Source organism: Artemia franciscana, chromosome 3 (assembly GCF_032884065.1).
Source record: "Artemia franciscana chromosome 3, ASM3288406v1, whole genome shotgun sequence".
NCBI classification, from domain to species: Eukaryota; Metazoa; Arthropoda; class Branchiopoda; order Anostraca; family Artemiidae; genus Artemia; species Artemia franciscana.
The window spans coordinates 24,193,395-24,219,914 of record NC_088865.1 but is presented as its reverse complement, the minus strand read 5'-3'; the positions used below and the strand labels follow the sequence as shown (position 1 = coordinate 24,219,914).

Below are 26,520 nucleotides of genomic sequence, written 5' to 3'. Positions count from 1 at the left end.
TTTCAGGTGGATTTTATTTTGTTTGGGGGTGGGGCTGAGGAGAGGAGGCTATGTTAGAGGATCTTTCCTTGGAGGAATCTGTCATGGGGAAAGAAAAATTCAATGACAAGGGCGCAGGATTCTCTAGCATTACTATAAGAAAACAATGAAAAATAAACATGAAACGTTTCTTCAAATGAAAGGAAGAAGTAGCATTGAAACTTAAAATGAACAGAGATTATTACGCATATGAGGGGTTCTAAAAATACTTTAGCATAAAGAGCGAGGTATTTAGGAGGATATAAATACCTTGCTCTTTATGCTAAAGTATTTTTAGTAATTTCAACTATTTATTCTACGGCATTTCTGATTCAGGGGTCATTCTTCAAGAATTGGGACAAAACTTAGGATTTAGTGTAAAGAGCGAGGTATTAACGAGGGTACAAACCCCCTCGTATACATAATAAAAATATAAGGTTATGAAAGTTTGTTACGTAAGTTAATTCTTAAGTTACGTATATTTTTTACTAATAAAAACGTTCGTTAAAAACTAAAAGTTCTAGTTGCCTTTTTAAGTAACCGAAAAATTGGAGGGCAACTAGGCCTCCTTCTCCACCCCTTATTTCTCAATATCGTCTGATCAAAACTAAGAGAAAGCCATTTAGCCAAAAAAAGAATTAATATACAAATTTCATTTTAATAATTTATGTGCGGAGAGCCAAAACCAAACATGCATTAATTCAAAAACGTTCAGAAATTAAATAAAAAAAAACTAATTTTTTTAGCTGAAAGTAAGGAGCGACATTAAAACTTAAAACGAACAAAAATTAATCCGTATATGAAATGAGTTGTCCCCTCCGCAATCCCTCGCTCTTTACGCTAAAGTTTGAGTCTTTGCCACAATTCTACTTTTTAAAACAATTAAAAGCTTTAGCGTAAAGAGCGAGGGATTGCGGAGGGGACAACTCATTTCATATACGGATTAATTTTTGTTCGTTTTAAGTTTTAATGTCGCTCCTTACTTTCAGCTAAAAAAATTAGTTTTTTTTTATTTAATATAATATAAAAGAGGAAAAACACCAACAAAAGGGGCGGGTTCTTAATGAAATTTTTACCACTAAATTTAACACTTTTGAAAACCTAGAATGAAGGTGTGATGCGCAGAGTATGGGTGACTTTCAACAGTGGAAACTGGCACTAGCGTCGACAAAAAAACAATCAACGCCATCTAGCATTGGGCGTTTCCTCAAAATTAGTGTATTAATAAGTTTCTGAGCTCAATCTCTGAAAAACAAAAAACAAAAAAAAACTAAGAAGTTAAAAAATGCCAAGAAACATCAAATGCTATATGGCAAAATTATTTTTTTTTGTTTGATACTAGCGCCAGTTTCCACTCTTGTAAAGTTACTCATACTCTTTGGTTTTATAGCATCCGTTATAAAATTTCGAATTTTAAATTTTTTCAGTTGCTTCTCAGGCAATCTACCGCCAAGGCTGTCAGTCTCCAAAAAGACTGGTAGTTTTTGATGGGTAACACTTAATGAATCTTGTATATTTAAAATCAGAACAATAAGCCGATTCTTTGACATGCCTATTGATATAAAAATTCCATTTTTTAGAATTTCGCTTACTATTAAGCTGCGTCCCTCCCTACTTACAGCTCGTTCCCACGAACTGTTTGACAGAAACTTGTTTATCCTGAATACGAGCACTAGGATTAAATTCACACCTTGTAATAAGATAATTAGATACAATGTCTTCAGAAGAAATAGTTTTCAGTAAAAGGATACTTAAAAGATTTTATTCGAAGAAAGTATCCTCACAAAACGAAAATTGTTTCACAAAAGATAAAAATTTAAATGTCTGAAGACAACAAAACAAAAGTACTTTTATAAATGACCTAGACATGCAGGTATTTAAAATTACTATTAGTTACAAAAACAGAACACTACAAAATTCTTTTGAGATGGTGTGCGAAACATCTATACTCAAGAATAACCACAGAATGGGGGTCAGGGTGGCTTTAGCCCAATTGCAGATGGAATATCATAGAGATCTTCAAGAATATAGTGTCTCAGAGCTCTTATTTTAAATCCCGACCGGATCAGGTGAAATTGGGGGTAGCTGGGGTAGAGAAACCTAAAATCTTGGAAAACACTTAGAGTGGAGGGAAAGAGATGAAACTTGGTGGGAAAAATAAGCACACGTTCTAGATACGTGATTGACATAACCAGAACGGATCCGCTCTCTTTGGGGGAGATGGGGGGAGGGTTAATTCTGAAAAATTAGAAAACATGAGGAATTTTTAACTTACTAAGGAGTGACCGGACCTCAATGAAATTTGATGTTTGGAAGGATATCGTGTCTCAGAGCTCTCATTTTAAATCCCGACAAAATCCGATGACACTAGGGGAAGGTGGGGGGGCTAAAATCTGGGGAAAACGCTTAGAGTGGAGGGATCGGGATGAAATTTGGCGGGAAAAATAAGCACAAGTCCTAGATACGTGATTGACATAACCGGAACGGATCCGCCCTCTTTGGGAGAATTGGGGGGAGGGTTAATTCTAAAGAATTAGAAAAAATCAGGCATTTTTAACTTACGAAGAAGTGATCGGATCTTAATGAAATTTCGTATTTAGAAGGACCTCGTAACTCAGATCTCTTATTATAAATCCCGAACGGACCCAGTGTCATTGGGGGGGGGGGTCGGGAATCCTGGAAAACGCTTAAAGGGGAGAGATCAGGATGAAACTTGGCGGGAAGAATAAGCATAAGTCCAAAATAGGTGACTGACATAACCGGACTGGATCCGCTCTCTTTGGTGGAGTTGGGAAGGGGGAGTAATTCGGAAAAATTAGAAAAAATGAGGTATTTGTAACTTACGAACGGGTGATCAGATATTAATGAAATTTGACATTTGGAAGGATCTTGTGCTTTAGAATTCTCATTTTAAATCCCGACCAGATCCAATGACACTGGAGGGGGGGGGGGAAGGGGGAAACCGGAAATCTTGGAAACCAGAAATCTTGGAAAACGCTAAGAGTGCAGAGATCGGGATGAAACTTGATGGGAAGAATAAGCACAAGTTATAGATACGTGATTGAGATAATTGGAACGGATCCGTTCTTTTTGGGGGAGTTGGGGGTTGTTAATTTGGAAAAATTAGAACAATTAAGGTATTTTGAGCTTAGAAACAGGTGACCGAATCTTAATGAAATTTGATATTTAGAAGGAACTCATGTCTCAGAGATCTTATTTCAAATTCCGGCCAGATCTGTTGACACTGGGGGGAGTTGGAGGGGGAAACCGGAAATCTTGGGAAACGCTTATAAATGCCATAGATTCGTGATTGACGTAACCAGACCGGATCCGCTCTCTTCGGGGAAGTTAGGGGGGGGGGAGTTCAGTGCTTTGGCGAGTTTGGTGCTTCTGGACGTGCTAGGACGATGAAAATTGGTAGGCGTGTCAGGGAGCTGCACAAATTGACTTAATAAAGTCGTTTTCCCCGATTCAACCATCTGGGGGGCTGAAGGGAGGGGAAAAATTAGAAAAATTGAGGTATTTTTAAATTAAGAGTGTCTGATCGGATCTTAATGAATTTTGATATTTAGAAGGACCTTGTGACTCAGAGCTCTTATTTTAAATCCCGACCGGTATTAAGCCTCTGATTTTCCTTTAAAGGAATCTATTGATTCTTAAAATTTTGCTAGAGCTTATACCATACGAGTTCTTGGCTCTTGGCTCTTCCGACCTCGTCACAAGTGCCATATGAGCTCTTAGCTTTTGTTAATATATCAGTATACTTGAAGCAGTCAATTTGGTTTCATCGATCTTATATGCAATAAGTGTTCAACACCAGCTTCTTCTATTTAAATCATTTCTTTTCTATAATTTGTCAGATACTGCACTATCATTTTTTTTGCGAGACACACTAATCAGGCAATATTTACTTTCGAAAGCCTTTTTGAAAATATAACTTTACCATATCTTTCAAGAAAACAGAAGCCTAATTTCATCATAAAGAATATTGGGTTGAAGGGGAGGGGATCACAGCCCCTCTCATATATAGGAAATGCTCTGTTTCGTCGAGAGTTTTAACATCGCTCAAAGCTTTTATTTGAAAAAAATATCTTTTTATAAAAAATTTCAAAGACACGATGGGTTTTGCAAACACGATGGAATAATCTGTAATGAATTTCTCTTTGCCAGTAAATTCAATCTCAGTATCTCGATTCCTTCATCTTTCTGTATGTACCAAGAGAAAAGAAACAACAGATGAAAGGGAAAAGAAATCAGATCCACGAGCTATACTGAACGTGATGAAATGCTGACAAAATCTAACTTCTTTCTCTTCAACTCGTAGCATCTCTTTTTACCCCCCAAATACTTATTAGAAAAAAAAGTTCACCGAAAGCGTTATTAGAGGAGAAAATATTTTTCACTTAAGACAACAGATCCACATCAGAGCTTCCACTTCCTCCCAAGTTTTTTCAGATTTAACAGAAATTTACCATATCTCACGGAGAACACTTGTCCTCGATTACCGGAAATCGCTCTTTTCAGGTAAATTTGAAAACCAAGGAATAATATTATTAAGTACAATGTCAAGGCAAATATGTACGTTAGAAGTATCCCACAAATTATTTTGCTTATTAAGAGTTATATATAAGAGCGACTGCCAATATCAAATCAGACTATATTTAGTTCCCAGTTCACTCAACAGAGCATATTATGGTAATTTATTACCTACTAGATTTTAGGTATCTACGTTCTCCTCAATATTAGATAGCTGCTTAATTTAGGATAATTAATGTTCATCTTTACTTCACGGTACTTAGATCTTTTTTACTTTTTTTTTCCAAATTCAGTACTAGATCCTAAGCCCCCTTACGTAAAAGTCAGACCCAACTTGATTCTGTAAGATTCCCACCTCATCACACAGTCCAGCGTTTTCAACTTAAGTTCAGCCGCAGATATGGCAAATCTAAAACAGCTTTTGTAACACTTTTGTCTATTGCCATACTCTTTTGTATAATTTGTGCTCATTTCTTTTTCTATTATAAAAAGAAAAGCCTTAACATCCATTTTTAATTAAAATTATTCCCCAGAGAGAAAAATAATCCTTTCCCATAAAAGCCATCGCTAAAAACCATTTGAGTAGGGGGATAACACCTAGCTAAGCTAAGGTAATTCAAGGCTGTACGTGTGATTTTTTGCCAAATTGATATTTTGACAAGATAGTTTTGACAATCAATCTGTTCTCTTATTTGGTTCCTAAGATACTTAGAAGCTTCTACTTCAATTTACTTTTTTTTAAGAATTCTCTATCTCATCTTTTCGCTCGTAGGAGTAGTTAGAAAATAAATCTTCCGGTATAAGTTTTTTGATTTTTTTCTTCAGTCATACGATGGATTCCTTAAAAACTACTTTATTAAAAAAGACTGGTTTGAAAACAGTCGGAGAGGCAATAAGATATTTTGTACTCTTGGTCTTCTTCCTTACCTTAGATGAAATAAAACTAATTTTATTACATAAAAAAGTCTTTTTTTAATAAAAAAAACGGAGCAACATAAAAACTTAAAACCAATACGATTTTGTTCTGTATATGAAGGGGCTGCCCATTCCTCAACCTCCACTCTTTACACTACAGTTTTATTGAGCTATAAAATACTTCTTGTTACAATTACATGGCCCATGTGTTTGAGCAGTAATTCTTAAAGAATTAGGACAAAAAGTCAAACTTTAAGTTAATTTCTGTTCATTTTAAGTTTTCATGTCACTTTTTACTTTAATTTAGGTGTTTTAATTTAAATTCTGTTAAGTTTTAATAGCGGACCAAGTTTTACCTGAATTACAGGGACGGCTAATGGATCTGTTGGAAGGAATGTTGTGAGGCAAAAACAACTATGCCAAAGGTTATATGGAAATGCGAGAAGTGGATGATGTTAACTAACGTGCAGCTGCACTGGGACATCAACTTTCAAACGTGCAGCTCATTTTTACTGTTCCCGATTGAGTGGATTATATACGGTTAAACCTTCCTGAATATAAATAAGTATAAAATGCTGAAAATAGTTTTCCGTCAAACGAAACGGTTGCGAAAAAAAAAATAGTAAAAATGTCATCATTCCTGTATTTTTCCCAGTGTGGTTGTATCGAACTTTTGGTAACGACTTGACATAACGAAGCAGGTAACAGCATCTACAGTTGGAACATAAGTGTCAGCGAGAGAATAAATCAAGCGGGATCAGAGAATAAATCCGTAATCATTAGAATATTTATTCACTTGAAAAGAAAAACAGAAGTTCTTGAAAAGCAGCTATTTGAGTGCAGGCCTACTTATAAAGACCGCCAAGTTGTCTTGACTTGAATAGAAAATTTGCATTAGCTACTACTTACAACAAAGAAAGTTTATATAACACTGCAATTTGAAAAAAGAAGACTTTATCACACGATTAAATTCAAGAGTCTATAGACTTACCTGCATGGTTTATATTTTCTGCCAGAGTTGGCAAGACGTTCTCATTAGCAGAAAGTGAAATTAAAAAAACAAATGGAATGAGCCAAAGACAAACGGTGAAAAATCCCAAAGCCTAAAAATAATATTAAACGATTAGTATTTTTATGCATTTTGAACACAAGGAAGCATAGGCAATATAAGCAGAAACAAGTAGATTCTACCTTCAGGAATATAGTGCGTCAGATGATTTTTTAAAGGAGTCATGGTCAAAACAACTAAAAGAATTTTTTTTAGCGCAAATTCATCAAATTTTCTGGGTCTTTGGATTGGTCTTGACGAGGGGGATTGCTATGCTCCTTAATATGATTATAAAAATTAGAAAGCCAGATACTAAGAAAAACTTCATATTCACTTTCTACAAAATGCTTGTTTTCCGCCTAGACTCACACAACTTTAGGTCTCTGCTGCATATGGTGCTATTATCTATTCGTTGAGGGTGAGACATAATAGACAGATAAAATAAGACGAACTAACGAAACATAAGAGAGAGAAGAAGAAGAGGTGATTAAAAGGCCTAAATAACGAAAACTCTTTGGGCTCACATTTCTAGATGTTTCTGGGGCTTTGGATTGATCACAAGGATGCAACTGCTACTTTGACTACACAGAAGTAGCAGACCAGACACACAGAAAATAAAAGCATACTAAGGTTCCATTTTCTCTATTTACAAAATGTGCGAATTCAGTCATGACCGACACAGCTTTAGAGCTGTGCTGGTTATGTTACTATTATTATCTATTTATTATCGATAAGACAAAATAAAACGTAAAAACGACGACAATAGACTTTACAATCGCTACCGGTGATGGTGATCTGAGTTTTTTGGCCCTTCAAACAAGAAGTACAATAAGGGACTAGAGACTACCCATCCTGTGCTTCCGCACATCCTTCCTGTTGGTTTCCTGACGGTCATGCCACTGACCGTCGTTCCAAACTAAATAACCAGCGACACTAGGACTCGAAACCCTGTCCTCGTTGACAAAGGTTTTCAAATCTAACCTCCTAACCACTCGGCTACGATGGATCAAACCGGACACGGTCCCGGGTAGCAGGACACCAACTGAGCCAGGCCCTAGTATGGACAGAAAACCCTCGTTCATGTGAGATGATAGCCACGAGAAGTTGGGCTGCACGGCGTGACTCACCCTGAGCTGGCATCGAATGTGGATAAGATCTTACATCCGGATTCCGGGACAAACTCCATCGCCATCTCAGTGCTATCGCTGAGAAGGTTGGATTCGAACCGACCAGTCGTTACATTCGTTGCACAAATAAAATAAATGCCAAATATATAGAAAATATACACAATATATAGAATGCCAAACATAAAGAGAAAGAAGAAGTAAAAAAAAAAAGAAGGATAGCTAAACTCAAGGGCATTTACAGACATTGAAAACATGTATCAGGATATACTTCCATGGATAAACGACAACACTTCATTCATTTATGCTTTCATTCACTCCAGGAGAGGTTTAGTGAACCAAAAATATAAGGGCATGCTTTTTTAGAGAGATTATCAGTGTCGATAGACCACCGCATACGCTGTAATATTTGCAGAAGGAAAACAGAAGCGTAGTAGTGTAGTGGTACGGAGCTATGGTGCTACAGGTGCTACAGAGAGTTGTTAGTAGTAGCAGTAGGTAGTAGGAGCTATGAAATATTAACGAAGCGGTAAAGTTTGATATCATTAGGCCCTACATAAAACAAAAGTACAAAATTCCCAAGTTATTTACAATTCCAGAAAACATCTTATTGTTCAGTTTACTATTTAAACTAAAAATAAATAGGGCTTAATAATAATTAACAAAATACACCAAAATTGCTATAACAAGAAACTAGAACTCCATTTTACCTACGGGACAATATACTTTTTTTTACACTAGCTACTGAAGCTCTGAACAATCTTAAAGAAAAAAACACAATCTTGTTGAAGGTCTATTAAACGTGACTGGATTCTTGGATAGGGTCATTCGTGACAACGTCCTTTCTCCTTTAATCAACAGTTCCTCAAGGGTGTGTTTTGTTAGAGGAGCACAGTTTGTCTGGGAATTCTTTTTTTCTCTTTTGAAAACCGGATAGGTTTCGAGCCTTATAGAGGGTCAATCAACTAAGACAAAAAGAATAATCGTCATCCAACATCCTAGACAATCAAACGTGCAGAAATCAATGGGACAGAATTCCTGGCAATCATTATCGAATTCTGTGTCAAAAATTAGAAAAATTAAAGTATCTTAAAATAGTTCAAGCCTGGCCATGTCTGAAACAATCATACTGACCACGAACTCACTGAGGTTGCTGATGCTGCTACCAGGACTGCTGATGGCCAGAATATTCACAAGCCTGTTTATTTTTTCCTTCCACAGTCTCGGAAGATCTACACACTTTCGTTCTTTGTTATGGTTTTGTCGACATAATTTTACAAGAGAGCGAATACAAAGTTTTAAAGTTGTCATTGGGACGGTTTTTGTTCGAGGATTTAAATTAATTGTTATCTGACAAACTGTAGTACGCAGCTTATGTTCTTCTCTACAAGTTCTTGTTCACTACCGAAAAAATAATATTTGAGATGAGGTTTCCCTCAGAGCACGATGATATTTTCGCACACTTTGTTTCATTGTGTGTAACCTATAATTTTGAATAAGAAAATTTTCGTTGCGACGTTTTTTTTATTATCTTTCTGACAAGGGAGGTTACTTTAGCTTGGAAGTTTATTATTTGTTCCTTGTGTTGCATTAAGCCGCATTATTGAACGGTGAAAGTCCGAGCTAACGGTCGGTAAAAGAGAATGTCCGAGCCTTTTTTTAAAATATGTTTAAGAAGTACACATAGTTTTTTGGATGTTTTTCAACTCTAAGAAACATTTCAATGTTTTATTTCAAATCCATTACCAGCCATGTCGTTTGTTCAATGTGGCGGTTAAACTGAACGATTATTTCCCAAATACAGTGGCTCGTTTTAATTATTAATTACTATAAATTATAATTAATTGTCATACTCTTTGTGGATCTTCTTTTTTTTCGTTAAAGCATGTTTTTAAAACTACCGGCTTTTTACGCATTATTCATATTTACGATCAATAGAAAAATCGATAAAATTGGCTTTCTACCATCTTCTCAAAAGGAGACGCAATGTGAGGATGAACAGTCACTAATATATTATTAACCTAAAACGTTATAGCTTCTCAATGTCTAAGACCAACTTCAACTGAAAACTACGGAAACTATATCCACAAAACCTATTCCTTTTCAAGGGCTATTAACTTTGGCTCGATAAATCACTAAGGTTTTATGGGACTCCTCGTTTTTTACATTTTGAAGTATATTATAGCCATACACATGACATGAAATTATGTTATACTGTCTCATTTTGGTAATTTATGATACAATCTCATTCCGAGAGCTTGTAAAGCTCCAAGAAGATATTAACGCAAGTTAATATCCAAAAACTATTGCTGACCTGTAACCTGTAACTTACAAAGGATTAAGGTTGGCACTACTAAAAGTAATTATAAAATAACAACTTTTATAGATGAGTCGTTTGCCCTAGTGATTTCAAACGATTCCTTAAGAAAATAGAAAGCTTTTAAAGGAAAACATAACTAAAAGATAAGAAAGATTAAAAGCCAACTACCGCAAAGAACGGACAGGGGGGGTCAAACTTATTCCAGACGTGATTATGCGAGTATCGGATTTTTCATTTTATCTGAAAGCTAAAATTCGCTCTTTTTGCAGAATGATTCTTGAAAACAATCCTCTTCCCAGGAAAAAAATTAGATATAATTCTGTTGATCTTATCCTATTCCTTTTATCTTGTTTCTGGAACAACTTAAGTGAAAAAAAATCCGTCACAAATACGAAACATTGGGCATAGATACACGGTTTTTCAGGCATTCCCCTCTTTCATAATAGCTGATGCGCAACTATAGATCGATAAACGTAAGTTTATCTAGAAATCTATTGAATCAACTTAGTCAAATCAATTATTAAGCTATGTCCACAATAATCATTTATCTTGTATGGACTAGGCCTATGTGACTTTTAAGGATCGAATATGCTACCTCACTTCTTCTGCAACTAGGAAGTTCAATATATAGGTTTTGGATACGGTTAAATCGATTGGCTATCTCCGAATTTTCAATTGATAAAAAGTTGGTCCACAAGTTGCGGACCGGCACAAAACTGTAGTTTGGTGCCACAGAATGGCAAAAAACACCACTTTCCCGTGGCACAGTCTCTGTGATTACCTAAAAAGGGCGCTAGGACATTAAATTTCTGTTTCGTGAGTCCTCTCCCGATCTTCTAGGGTCACTGGTTCGACATGACCACATCTTGGAAAAATGGAAAAAAAACGACAAAAAAAACGACAAAAAAACAACAAATGAACACCCATCCGTTGTCTTTATTCTGGAGGAAAAAAAGCAAAATTCCACGTTTTTGTACATAGGCGCTTAATGCTTCTACAGTAGGATTCTCTGACATGGTTAACCTAATGGCGGGATTCACAGTAAGATCGCTAAACTTATAAGGAATCTTTCTCCCCCTTTTCGAAAATTAGGTAAATTTTCTCAGGCTTGAAGCTTTTGATGGGTAATGTTAAACTTTAGGATTTGGATCAGCAAAATAATCAATTGTTGTATGTGTTAATTGTTATCTAAATTCCTTTTTTAAGACTTTCGGTTACTATTGGCCCAAGTCACTGCTTACTTACAGTTCGTCACCAAGAACTGTTTTATGAGCATGATATGCATTTATTACAGCAAAATAGAACATGGATAATGGTGGGTTATGATAAGTGTATATTCAAGGATTTTTACAGAATGGCTCCAGCCCTATAAGACCAAACATTATTCAGACTTTCATTTATTCATTCATAGCAGCCTCAATTATCTTTACATTTGATATAATTTTTCATTCTGATTTCTATTCATTTTATTCTTCAGTTATCCATTCATAGCAATTTCTGATTAATTTGTTTGAATAATTATATGACTTCACTTCTTCTTATTTAGGTTTTAACTTGTCTCTTTACTTTTTTTAAAAATGTATAATTTTTGGAAAACTTTTTACTAATTAAAAACATCAAAAGCCAGCTGAAAGTCAAAGTAAAAAAGGTTAAGCCACTTATTTTGGAGCCCAACGAATATTTAAAGATGTATTTCAAGGATTCTAATTTCAAAAGGTTTATGTTTGGTAACCAGGAGACTTACTCAGTCATGACAGTTGTAAGTGAGTTTAACACGTTAAAAGTGGTTAATATCTATAAAAGGCCAAACTTTTTTTTCTTTTAACCACTCTATTAGGGATTTTTCACGCAGCTTAGAGAAAACAGGACTAAGAGTAATAAGCAGAACGCATTTGAGCCCTTTACCTTCTTTTATTTTTATTAAATTTTTTTTCCGTCTGACAGTCTCCGCTATTTCAGGTAATTAATTGAAAAAAAAACTTTCCGAAAAATAAGTTTTCTAAAGAAAAGTAAAGGCCACATTAAACTTCTATTTCTGTACAAATCAAGCTTAAAACGAACAAAAACCTTTTGCTATTGAGGCATAAATGAAACCCAAAGCGAACAGAAATTAAATAAACCATCTTAGCAAACAAAAAAGCAATAGTTCCTAATATAAATGAGTAAATAAATCTTACAACGAGTGAAACTTGAATTGAAAACACAAATCCAGCTTGAAATGAACAAAAATCTCTACAAACAATAGTTTCAGTTTTACCTCCTTCTTTCACTGTAAAAGTCTAAAACCTACTGCATCATTGGCACTTTACTGAAAACTACATGCATCTTCAACAGTCTTGAAAAGTACAAATACAATCAAACTGAATGTTTGATATATAATGCTATTAATTGTTGAAAGATCATCAGTTCAGGATTTTATTTCACTGTAATTTTATGTTCATTTTCAAGGCTGCAATAACTGAAAAAGAAATTATTTGTAATATAATTCGTTTTCAGTGAAGCACCAATGATGTAGTAGGCTTTGACTTTTACAGTTACGGAAGGGGGTAGTATTCAAACCGTTGTTTGTAGTGAAGCTATATTTGTCTTGAACAATATTGGAAAGAGCTAATAAAATTAAAATAAATATATGATATATAATGAAATTAATTTCTGATAGCTCATCAGCTCAAAACTTAGTTTTACTTAAATTTTTATCTCTATTTTCAACGTTGTAATAAGTACAAAAGAAAATATTTGTAATATAATTCGTTTACAGTAAAGCACCAAAATCGCAGTAGTTTTTAGACTTTTACAGTGAAAGAAGGAGGCAAAATTCAAATTACTACAACTAAGGGGTTGAGAAATCTTCTCTAGCACTCGGAGCAAGGATTGTAACTTACGTAAGTTGCGCATTTTTAGAATATAAGGTTTTGTGGAAGGGGTGGCCGTAATAACTTTGGAGGGAGCTCAGTCGATGGGAAATTGAAATTTCTATATCTTCTTCAAGAATCAAAAGTGATCACTCGCCAACTAGCCCGCGTCCCACATCCCCAAAGGGCATCCAATCAAAATTTGGAGATAGCTATTTTATTCAAAATTGTTCAAAGGCCAAATAACTATGCTTCCGGGGTTGACTCCTCCCTTCTAGCCCCGAAAAATGGCTCTGAGTTACGGAACTTAATTATTGTGGCTTTGATATTTTATTTACTTTGATAAATATATCCCAGGGCCTATTTTGCAACACATGCACACGGAATTCAGGGGAAGGAGGAGGGCTGTTTTATCCCAGGAGTTTTGTTGCATTATCTTTCGTCTATTTTGAAAATAAATGGCTATATGAAAAATTCGATTGGACGCAATTGGAGAAAAAAAGTTCGGAAGGGAGGTGGGCTATTCGCCATCGGATCACTTTTGACTATTAAAAAGTGAATTAACACTTTCAAATTCTAGTCATTTGAGTCCCCTTCAAAGTTTCTACGACCACCTCTTCCATAAAAACCTTACAGGCGCCCGATTCATAAGTTACAACCCTTCCCTTGGCTCTTGGGGAGGGGGAGAGTTATGTTGACGACGAAGTTTTCCTTATCTTACCGTTGGACTATTTCAAACAAACTGACTATCTCAAAACTTTTATTTGATACATTTGGGGAAAAGAGGGTGTTTGTGTCAGGCAGGGGGGGGGGGTTAGATGCCCTCTGTTAACTTTTGAATCATAAAAAGGTATATAGAACTTTCAATTTCCAATCAAATGAGCCACATTCGACGTTTATACGACCACCCCTTACATAAAAACCTTATACGCCTCCGAGGCATAACTTAAACACTTTACCTCGGACTCTGGGGGGTTGTGTCGACCCCAGGTTTTTTTTTTATTCTGATGTTTGAACTATTTTAAAAAAAGGCCATCTCAAAATTTGCATCGGATAGATTTGGGGGGAAAAGGCTAGGGGGGGCTAGTTGAGCTCGGATCTCTTTTGACTCTTAAAAAGTGAACTCTAGCTTTCAATTTTAATCAAATGAGCCATCTTTGAAATTTACACGACGACCCCTTAAATAAAAACCTTATACGCCTCCGGGACATTACTTAAAACCATTGACCCCCCCCCCCCAGCTCAAGGGGTTGTGTCGACCCCGGAGTTTTTGTTATATGATGTAGGAACTATTTTAAAACAACGGCCATGTCAAAATTTGTATCCAATGGGTTTCGAGAATAAAGGGCTAGGAGGGCTAGTTGCCCTTGCATCTCTTTCACTCTTAAAAAGTGAACTAGAGCTTCCAAAAGAATCACAAATGCCCCCGGAGCATAACTTACCAAGCCTGTCCCCGAGCTCTGGGGGGTTGCGTCGACGTCGGAGTTTTACTTAACGGACCTTTGAACTATTTTTACAAAATGGCTATTCCAAAAATTTTGTCGAATAGGTTCAGAGAAAAAAAGAGCGTGGAGGGGCTAGTTACCCTCGGATCTCTTTCGACTCTTAAAAAGTGAACTATAACTTTCATTATTCAAAAAATGAGCCTTCTTTGAAGTTTATACGAGCATCCCTTTCACAAGAACCATATATGCCCCATGGACATTGCTTATAACGCCTGCCCCTGGGCCCTGGAGGGTTTGTCGAAACCGGAGTTTTTGTTACCTGACCTTTGAACTATCTCAAAAATGGCTATCTCAAAATTTGTATCTGATGGGTTTGAGGAAAAAAGGGTGTGGGGGGGGGGGGGTCTAGTTGTCCTTCGATCTCTTTTGACTCTTGAGAAGTGAACTAGAACTTCCAATTTCCATTCAAATGAGCCCTCTCTGAAGTTTATACGAGCATCTGTTCCATATGAACCATATATTCCCCCAGGCCATAGCTTAGGACGCCTGTCCCCAAGCCTGGGGGGTTGTATCGACACCGGAGTTTTTCTTATGTGATCTTTGAACTATTATTAACAAAATAGCTATCTCAGAATTTTATCGGATGGGCTTCGGGAAAAAAGTGCGTGGGGGGAAGACTAGTTGCCATCAGGTCTCTTTTGACTCTTAAAAAGTGAACTAGAAGTTTCAATTTTCAATCAAATTAGCCCTTTCTGAAGTTTATACGAGCATCCTTTCCATAAGAACCATATATGCCCCCAGGGCATAACTTACAACGCCTGCCTCTGGGCTCGGGGGGGGGGGGGGTTGTCGATACCGGAGTTTTGTTATCTAAAACTTGAGCTATTTTGAACAGAATGGATACTCAAAATTTCTATCAGCTGCATTTGGGGAAAAAAGGGACGGGGAGGCTAGTTGCCCTCCGATCACTTTTGAATCTTATCTGAACTAGAACTTTCAATTTTCAATCAAATGAGACCTCTCTGAAGTTTATACTAGAATCCCTTTCCAAAGCAACCACATATGCCCCTCGGACACAACTTACAACGCCTGACACACACTTACCCCTGAACCCTGAGGGATTGTGTCGACCTAGGAGTTTTCGCTATATGATTTTTGATTTTTTTTTTTTTTTAATGGCTATCTCAAAGCTCTTATTGGATGGGTTAGAGGAATATAGGGCGTGGAGGGGGAGCCTAGTTGCCCTTTGATCTCATTTGACTCTCAAAAGTAAACTAGGGCTTCCTATTTCCAATCGAATGAGTCCTCTCCGAAGTTTATACGAGCATCCCTTCCATAAGAACCATATATGCCCCAAAAGCATAACTTATAACACCTGCACCCAGGCACTGGGGGATTTGGGGTCGAGAAAAACTCACCACAGACGTTTTTCTTATCTGACCTTTGAACTATTTTTAACCAAATGGCTATCTCAAAATTTTTATCGGATGGGTTTGGGGGAAAAAGGCTTGGGGAGGGGGGTAGTTGCCCTCGGATCACTTTTGACTCTTAAAAAGTGAACTATAACTTTCAATTTCCAATCAAATGAGCCTTCTCTGAAGTTTATACGAGTATCCCTTTCATAAGAACCATATATGCCCCAAGCCCTAACTTATAAAGCCTGCCCCCGGCCCTGGGGGGTTGTGTCGACACCGGAGAGTTTATTATAGATTTTTGAACTATTTTTAACAAAATGGCTATCTCGAAATTTTTATCGGATGCGTTTCGGAAAAAAAGGGCGTGGAGGGCTAGTTGCCCTCCGATCACTCTTGACTCTTAAATAGGGACTAGAACTTCCAATTTCCTATCGAATGAGTGCCTCTCCATGTTAAGTGCCTCTGGGAAAATAAAATTGGAGGTACTATAGGCAACGCAATAGCGTTGCCTCTGACAACCTGAACTACTGATTAAATAAAGATATTGTCTTATTATAGAGCATGATTTAACCATTCCTATTTTCCGGCAGGCAATTTAGAAAAAAAAAATTAGGTGATTTTTACGCGCCGATATAACAAAAAAATTCAATGCACCAAAATAATGATAACACAATGCCCTTACCTCAGTTCCTGTGTAAAAGTGCTCCTCAAGATGAGCAAAGGCAGCATAATGGCAATATATCAAAGTAACTGAAAAAGAAAAAGAATTGTATAACTAAAAGTAAATTTAAACCTTCAGCCTCTTCAGAACACGCGTTTTGAAAATTATTAGTAATTTTTACAGCCAATCAAGGGACGGTTGACCGTGTTAAGAACAAAAACATTCAAAGAAAACTCAAAACTAGATTGCCGAGAAGTGTAAAGACTGCGGAACTGAGGTCCAGACAGGACAGGTAAAAGCCGTAAATCTTTCAAAGTTAATGAAAAAGTTAATGAATTGCCAGCGAAAAAAGGACCTTCCCTTCCATTCCGGGTACAACACTAGAAAAACAAGGCAATAAACTTAATGGTGCGAAAATAAAAAATTTTAAATTGGCAGGAACAATCTGAAGACAAACAGAATCTGCAAGTGACGGTGGAACTAAGCGTTTCAAACTTCTTTTCAATTAAGACTCCTACCCCCCCCCCCCTTTAAGATCGGAAACTATAGCTACCATAGACTGTTAGGTGAGGCAAAGCAGCACAACCATATGGTACTATCATGGAGTTTATAAACGTTGACTCTGATGATGTTCTAGACTTCAACCATGATATTTTATTAGCTTCCTGGCCCGCAGAAAACGTCCCTCAGATATGTTGCAAGACAGCATTGATATTGGCAACCTATTAATCTAACTATCCGCCACTCTAGAATATGTTGGCTATCTCTGGCAAGAACCAATGTCTTCACAGCCTCAGCTCCTGGCGAATATTAAGTTGTTTTTCGATCAGGGCACTCGATCATTGTCCACATTTTCACTATCAGACAGCTGATATAGCTATTCATCGAATTTAACGGATACCAGTCTCATTTTATATTGACTTTCAGCAATCCTCTAACTTAATCTGGAGAAAAAAGGTTTAGGCACATTGTAAAGAATTACGGTGTCCCAGAAGAATATGGAATGATGATTATACGTATATTTACCACAGATGGATTTGTACTTGTTGCAAATTCAAACTACAGCGAGGCTCATTGTGGCGCCCAGCAGACGACAAGGCTTCATGATCTCAAGCTAGTGACTATCCCAACGTTACCCAGCTTCTTAGAAGCTCATGATAGGCTCAAGGTTAGACTTGACTATCGTGAGCTAAGTTTTCTTCTGTCTTCCTGCTTTCTTCTTCCATGATGGTAATGGAAGGTATTCGTTTTTGCGTATATTCTCTTCTGATATCCGCATAGTGCGGCCAAACCACCTTAGACACCTCATTTTGACTACATCGGAGACAAGTGGACAATCCCTCAATCTTCTCCTGAGTTCGTCGTTCGAAACTGTCTGAACGGCAAATGTTTAGTGTGTATCCTAGGCATTTCGGCCGGAATATGTTCAAGACTGACGAATACGCTGCTTGCGGAGACTAAATTTCACACCGATAGAGAAGAACAGAGAATACTGTGGCTTCGTAGACTCGGCTATTTGTGCGTAGTGAGATTTAGCCGTGCTTCCAAAGGGACCTCTTCAGCAGCAAAAAGACGTTCCGTGCTGAGGATATGCGACTCCAAATCTCCTCAGAGTACCCCCCCTTGCGTTTATCATTGTGCTAAGTTATTTAAACGACTAAGCGATGTCAATTTAACTACCATTTACGACTACAAGGGTGCCATCCATCCCAGCATCCGCATCGCTATCACCTTCGGTAGACTTCTTTGGAGGCCAGTTCAGAATACTCTGTTTGCAACTTCGTCTTTAGAGCCTGAGCATCTCTAATAGACTCAACAGGTATGGCCGAAGCATCAGCATAGTGAGGATCACAAACAGAGAAGAACGGACTCAGTGCTGCACCTCTGTACTGATCGAGGGCCATAAGAATCCAATCATGACAAAATAGAATAAGCTCGATGAGAGCAATCAGCCTTGCCCTAGACCCTCCTCAATGAGGACCAAATCTGAAAGCCTACCATCGACTCTAACTTGGGCCTTGGTTCCATCATAGTATGCCGTCAACAGCCTGATGATCTTCTCAGGGACTCTTTCTTCTCGCATTTTTAACCCAATGGCGTCTGGATGGACAAACCGAGGGAAGTGAAGAAATGAATAAGTATTTGGATTGTCTCTTGCTGGTATTGAAGCAATGTTCTAGGATATGTCGTCAGCTAAAGACCTGATCACAGGAGCCTATGCCTGGTCTAAATCATGCTTGGTCAGGTTGCGTTCGAAAGTTTCTAGGATCTCGGAAAATACTTAAAAGTATAATTGCGAATATCTTCACAGCAGTCTGGACGAGAGATTTAATTCGGCAGTTTTTACATTCCATTCGGTCTCCTAATCCATACGTAGAGACAATTATCGATACCTTACACTAATCAGGAATGTATTCATTGCCCCGGAATATATTCACCTTTTGATACGTTCCTCCCTAATTGTTAGCAGTTTCCTGTTCTCCACTTTGAGGAAAGGAGTGGTAGACTGCTTCTTCTTCCCGGTACAATCTCCAAGGATTTCGTAAAGTTTCCTTGCGTCATTTCGTAAGTCGACCATCTCCATCCCAAAAGCCATATATCACCAGTAGGTCTCTCTGTAGACTCTAGCAGATTTATAGCATTTCTTATGCAGTAATTTATATGCAGCAGACTTTTTACTGGTTATCCCTTTCTTCATAGTGGAGAGTTTTAGTTTTTTCAAGAAATCCGTCTTTGACTTTCCGTTTTGCAACTCATGGGATGTTTGTGGCGATTTACTTTACGCAACCTTTGAACTTGCTCTATTTTCTCTCTATCTTAGTAGCGGGCCATCCTGATGGGTTGGAATCCTAATCAATACCTTCGTCGTCGGCTTGTAGGGTGACGAAACGTTAGAAAGTTCATGAACAAGAGATTCTTGGTATTTATCTATTTTCAGTTAGATATGTCTGTTTTCTAGCTTCTTATGGACACCTTCTTCGTACTGAGTTTGTACCTTAGCCTTGTCCCTAGCTGGAAATGGTTGGACCCTTTTTTTTCAACCTATGTCAGCAACTCTGTGCACCCTCCAGTCTAACATCATGGTCTTCCATCTTCGGGATATGAACATTCTATCAATCTGAGCTTTCACTCAGAGTTAGCATTTGCATTTTCAAAGACTAAAGAGCTTGTCCTACATATGTTCGAATGTCTGGTAAAAACAATTAATTCTTTACAGTTCCCCACTTTCTGTTTCTTATAACGGAAATATTTGTTCACGCGTTCCAACTAGAAACGTAATTCTTTGCAGATATTTCCAAGAGCGCTGAAAACGTCATTGAGCTTACCCAGTTCTTCTCTCTAGTGTATACCTTTAGATTACAGAGCCTTCACGTTTGCAAAAATTATTCCAGTGACATCAGCCAAAGGCGGAAGAATAGTTAGCAAGACGAAAATCGTCAAGAACAGACTGGAGTCAACTATGAGAAACTAATGATGTCAGGAAAATACCTTCAGGAGAAAATTGACCTCAAACTGGTTGAAGAAAAGTGGAAAGTGGAAAAACCATGCAGTCTTAAGGTTTTATTCATATACTTTGTTTCAAATTTGCGTTTATGCCTAAGTTTTTTCTGCAATATATAACAATTTTATATAACAATTTTCCGCTTCTGATAAACATTATTTAAAAAAATAAAAATGAAAAAAAAATATAATTGTTGACGGTACCTACCCGAACTTGTTTTGCATTTTGGAATGCACGTTCTGGACGACTACTACTACTACTACTACAGCTACTAATACTACTTCTTCAACTACTGCTACTACTACTACTGCTGCTGCTACTACTACTACTATTCCTACTACTACTGCCACTACTACTTTGCTACTACTACTACTGTGCTACTATTACTATTGCTATTACAACTACTATAACTACTACTAATACAACTACTATAGCTACTACTAATAATAATACTGCTATTACTACTACTACTAGTAGTACTACTACTGCTACTACTACTTGTACTACTACTACCATTACTACTGCTCATACTCTTACTACTGCTACTACTACGACTAGTAATACTGCTACTACTACTGCTACTACTACTATTACTACTAAAACTACTACTATTACAATATCTACATCTACTACTACTTCTAAAACTACTACTGGTGCTAGTACTGCTACTACTACTACTACTACTACTACTACTACTACTACTACTGCTACTACTACTACTACTGCGCCTATTTTTACTACTACTGCTACTACTACTACTACTATTACTGCTACTACTAATACTACTACTGCAACTACTACTACTGCTACTACTATTGCTTCTACTACTACTACCAATACTCCTACTGCTGCTACTATTACTACTACTAATACCACTACTACTGCTGCTATTACTCCAACTACAACTAAAACTACTATTATAATTTCTACATCTACTACTACTACTACTACTGCTGCTAAACCTACAACTAGTGCAACTACCCCCGGTGCTATTACCTCTGGTACTATTACTACTACTACTCGAAGTCCCACGACTTTGAATACTTACAACTGCGACTCCAACCGCTACTACTTGTGACAACTACTACTACTACTGTTGCTACTACTATAATTGTGACTGCGACGACTTGAGACTACAACTACCTGCGACTACACCTACTGGCGACTGCATCTACTTAAAACTACGATTACTTGTAACTGCAGCTCATACAACTACATGCAACTGGAGCTACCGGCGACTGCATCTACTTACGATTGCGACTACTTGAAAATGCAGGTCCAACTAGTTGCGACTGCGCCTGCCACCAGGACTACTTGCAAAAACTACTACCCGCTACTACTGTGACTGAAACGACATGCGACTGGGACTGCAACTACTTGTGAATGCTACTACTGCAAACTGTGATTGCAACTTGACTACGACTGCTACTACTACTGCTGCCGCTAGTAATACTAGAACTAGCACTTCTAATACTACTACTCCTACTATTAGTACTACTACTAATACTATTACAACTACTACTACTACTACAACTACTAATACTACTACTAACTCTACTGCTACTACTATTACCACTCCTAGAACTACGATTGCTACTACTACTACCACTACTACCCCTACTACTACTATTTCTACTACTATTATTATTACTACTTCTTCTACTACTATTACTACTAATACTATTGCGGATACTAATATGACTACAGAAGTATAAACAAGAGCAAAGAGCTCATATGGCACTTGTGACGAGGTCAGAAGAGCCGAGAGCCAAGAGCTCATATGGTATGAGCTCTGGCAAAATTCTAAGAATTAATAGATTGCTTTAAAAGGAAAACAGAAGCTTAATGCCGGTCGGGAATATAAAATAAGAGCTCTGAGTCACGAGGTCCTTCTAAATATCAAAATTCATTAAGATCCGATCAGTTCTGAGTTTTGAGTTCTTTATTTAACAATAAAATCGATTAACAAAAAATTGCTTCAAGATAATCTCCCCCATAAGGCTCCATGGCCGGGAAAGAACAGGGGAGAAAAAAATACCAACAACAAAAAAATATAAACAAAATCCAAAAAACGAAATTGAGTCGCCCACCTTAATAATCTCCGAAAAATGACAAGCTAGGCAGGGGGTAGCACACGATTTCACCAACTCAATTAAATATCCAACTCAATCCAGAGACATCAACTCCAAGGGAAACCGGAATATAAAATAAAGAGACAAAAAAAAACAAAAAACAAACAAAATTATTTACTAGCTAGAAAATCTCTAACATAATTTTTGAACATACCAAACGAGTGGCAGCTTCGTACGAACTCTGGGAGCGTGTTCCAGATCCTGTTGCAAGCTGTCAGAGGGTTGAAGTCAGACCTCACTGACGGTGTGTGAAGAACCAGTAAATTGTTGGAAGTGCGGAGATGATAAGTCGATTGATCAGAAACAAAAGATATATTATTACATAGGACAGCAGGAAGATGGCCGTGCAAATGTAAAAAATGAAAGAAGAAAAAGAAAGAAAATAGAGAGATTTCAAATCAAGCAAGGGTTTTAGTGAAAATCGGTTGGTTTCCTGAATAAGAGTCCTTGCTTTATCATAAAGTTTTGAAAGTGGCTTCAGAGACGAGGGAAAAGTTGACATCCAAATAACAGAACAATATGAAATATACGACTGAACTAGGCTGCAGAACAAGATTCTAAGAATCGACCCTGGAAATATATATTTGAGCTTTCTAAGGATTCCGAGACTCCTGGAGACTTTCATTTTTATCAGGTCAATATGATGCTTGAACGAAAGATTTTCGTCAAGCAAGATGCCAAGGAATCGAACATTACGATCCTTAGGTCTACTTAGATAACCTCTTGATACATTTATTTCATTTAAATCAGGGCAAGCCTTTGAGACTCTGGAGAAAATGGGAAAACATGACTTTTCGACATTTAAGGCAAGATAATTTACATCAAACCACCAGATAACTCTTTCAAAAAGGGTTATCATCCTTGAACGAAGATCAGACTCAGTTCTACCACTTGTGCCAAGAGTACTGTCATCAGCAAAAGCAATAAGTGTATCCGGTAAGGACAAACTTTTGTCACAGCTAGTGACGGATACTGGTTGACAAAGACGACAGCAAATGGTAGGTTTTAAATTTTTAACCGCATTAATAAGGTCATTGACGTAGATTAAAAAGAGTATCGGCCCAATGACAGATCCTTGTGGAACGCCAAACTCTATTACAGAAGGATTAGAAAAGTCCGGATGAACCGAGATGACTCAACCAGATAAATATGATAGAAACCATGAATAAGCATTCCCCCTTATACCAATATGGGACAATTTCAAAAGAAGAATCTTGTGTGTTAATGAGTCAAACGCTTTTCGAACATCAAGAAAAAGAGCAGCAGGTATCAAACCAGAGTCAAGAGCTGAATTTAAATAATTCAAGAGAATTGCACATGCATGCTCAGTTGAGTGTTTCGCCCTAAAACCAAACTGAAAATTATGAAAAAGGTGTTTAGAATTAAGAAAATCAAGAAGTCGAGAAAGCAGAGCTTTCTCAAAAATTTTACTAAACGCTGATAAAAGAGATATGGGACGATAATTTGCAGGATCATTCCTTGATCCACCTTTAAAAAGGATGATAACACGAGCACGCTTTAGAGCACTTGGGAAGACACCATTTTCAAAAGAAAGATTGACAAGTCTCGTGAGGGCACACACAATGACAGGAAGAATGAACTTGACAACGTTAGTCGGAATACGGTGTGGGCCAGAGGATGAAGAACCCCTCAAACAATTGACAATTCTGGCTATTTCAGCTTCAGAGACAGGTTCCAATCCCATTGATTTAGGACAAGGCGGTCCTAGATAAGACCTAAAATCAAGTAGAGAAGAAGAAGGACTTACAGAAGAGGCTGTAGTTTTGTCGATATTAGCAAAATAGGAAGTAAACGCATCTTGAACTTTTAGCTCACCCTCTACATTTTTGCCGTCAATCACAACACTTGAAGGGACAGAAGGAGGCAGAAAAGATGGCCTGATAAAAAAATTGATTACTTGCCATGTCTTCCTAATGTATTTACCGCACGCAGAGAATTTTCTATGATAAAATAACGATTTAGCCCTTCGGCAAAGCGAATTGTAAACTCTTCTATAAGCTTTGAAAAGTTGAAGCCGAGAATCACGCAAAAATGGCTAAGAGCACCTGTAAGCCTTCCAAAGATAATTTTTCTTCCTCCAACTTTTAAGGAGTCCAGGGGTCATCCAAGGATTCAAAGGGGTTGTTCTTTTCGATGTTGGATTTGAATGGGGTGCATCACATGTATCAAAGATAACTTCTTTCAAAGAATCATAAAACGAATTAAACAAAGAATCTATGTCAGATCCATTTTCAGAAATACTCCACGAACGACCTGCCAACCGTGACTTAAGAATATGCAAGCCCTGATCATTAAATTTTAAAGAGGAAAAACCAGAATCACCTACTCATAAGTTAAAAATACCTCAATTTTTCTAATTTTTCCTCTCCCTTCAGCCCCCAGATGGTCGAATCGGAGAAAACAACTTTATCAAGTCAATTTGCGAAGCTCCCTGACACGCCTAGCAATTTTCATCGTCCAAGCACGTCCGGAAGCACCAAACTTGCCAAAGCACTGAACCCCAGCCCCTAACTCCCCCAAACAGAGCGGATCCAGTCCGGTTACGTTAATCACGCATCTACGACATTTATAAGCGTTTTCCAAGATTTCCGATTTCACCCTCCAACTCCCTTCAATGTCAACAGATGTGGTGGGGATTTGAAATAAGACCTCTGAGACATGAGTTCCGTCTAAATATCAAATTTCATTAAGATCCGGTCACCCGTTCTTAAGTTAAAATACCTCAATTTTTCTAACTTTTCCAAATTAACAACCCCCAGCTCCCCTAATGAGAACGGATCCGTTTCAATTATGCCAATCACATATCAATAACTTGTGCTTATCCTTCCCATCAAGTTTTATCCTGATCTCTCCACTCTAAGCGTTTTCCAAGATTTCTGGTTTCCCCCTCCAGCTCCCCAGATGTCACCAGATCTTGTCTGGATTTAAAATAGAGTTCTAAAGCACAAGATCCTTCTAAAGATCAAATTTCATTAGGCTGATCAACCGTTCGTAAGTTATAAATGCCTCATTTTTTCTAATTTTTCAAATTACTATCCCCCCCCCCAACTCCACCAAAGAGAGCGGATCCAGTCCGAATATTTCTGTCACATATCTGGGACTTGTGCTTGTTCTTATCACCAAGTTTCATCCTGATCTCTCCGATTTAAGCGTTTCCCAAGATTCCTGCCCCCCCCCCCAATGATACTGGATCCGGTCGGGATATAAAATGAGAGATCTGAGTTACAAGGTTCTCCTAAATATGAAATTTCATTCAGGTCCGGTCACTCCTTCGTAAGTTAAAAATATCTATTTTTTCTAATTATTAGAATTAACCTCCCCCCCCCCCAAATCCCCAAAGAGTGCAGATCCGTTCCGATTATGTCAATGACGTATCTAGGCCTTGTGCTTTTTTCCACCAAATTTCATCCCAATCCCTCCACTCTAAGCGTTTTCCAATATTTTAGGTCCCCCCCCCCCAACTCTCCCAAATGTCCCCAAATACCTCATTTTTTCTAATTTTTCAGAATTAACCCTCCTCCCCAACTCCTCCAAAGAGATCGGATCCGTTCCGGTTATGTCAATCACGTATCTAGGACTTGTGATCATTTTTCCCACCAAGTTTCATCCCGATCCCTCCACTCTAGGCGTTTTCCAAGATTTTACGTCCCCCCCCCACTCCCCGCAATGTCACCGGATCCGGTCGGGATTTAAAATAATAGCTCTGAGACACGATATCCCTCCAAAAATCTAATTTCATTAAGATCCGATCACCCGTTCCTAAGTTAAAAATACATAATTTTTTCTGATTTTTTTTATTTAACCGTCCCCCCACTCCCCTCCAGATAGTCGAATCGGGAAAACAACAATTTCTAATTTAATCTGATCTGGTTCCTGATATGCCTGCCAAATCTCATCGTCCTAGCTCACCTGGAAGTGCGTAAAGTAGCAAAATCAGGACAGGCAGACCGACAGACCGACAGACAGACCGACAGAATTTGCGATCGCTATATGTCACTTGGTAGATACCAAGTGCCATAAAAAAAGAGTTTAAGTGCATTCAGGTTGTCAAAATGGCATAGATAAATTATATCAGGAAAAGAATAGGACATTAAGTAGAAGGAGAATAAATAAGACTGCAATTACTTAAGATGGTGATGGCAACAACTTGCGAATGCAACTGTAGCTGGAAATGTAACTGCAACTGCAACGCACCCTTGGCTTTGTACTTGACTTCTTAACTGGCCGAAAAAAGAAAGTCTTTGCACTCCATGAAAACGATTCGGATTCATCATCGTCCGATACTTCTTGTGGGGCCCCACAAAGCACGAAATTAGCTTGAATAATTTTCCTGGCTCTAATTAACTCCCTGCTTAGTTATCACAACGATCGTTACAAGTTTGAAGATGATCTATCCATAGTGCTCCTTTACCTAGTCGAAAACACTATTATAACCACGCAGTTTTCTGACCAGTTATTTCATCAGCTAAAGACATGACCTGTCATGCTCATGACAGGTCATGCTCAAGACATGCTCAAGTCATGACCTTAC

At 37.7% G+C, this 26,520-nt stretch overlaps 1 protein-coding gene across 1 annotated transcript in view; it reads right to left on the bottom strand.

The window, feature by feature from the left end:
• The window catches only part of LOC136025058 (protein TEX261-like), a 77,961-nt gene that overhangs the window by 24,929 nt on the left and 26,512 nt on the right, over positions 1-26,520 (bottom strand). Inside the window, exons 4-5 of the mRNA XM_065700739.1 lie at positions 16,356-16,423; positions 6,461-6,572 (exon numbers count right to left, since the gene is read on the bottom strand). Of these exons, the coding sequence (XP_065556811.1) occupies positions 6,461-6,572; positions 16,356-16,423 (180 nt within the window). The remainder of the gene's footprint in view (positions 1-6,460; positions 6,573-16,355; positions 16,424-26,520) is intronic.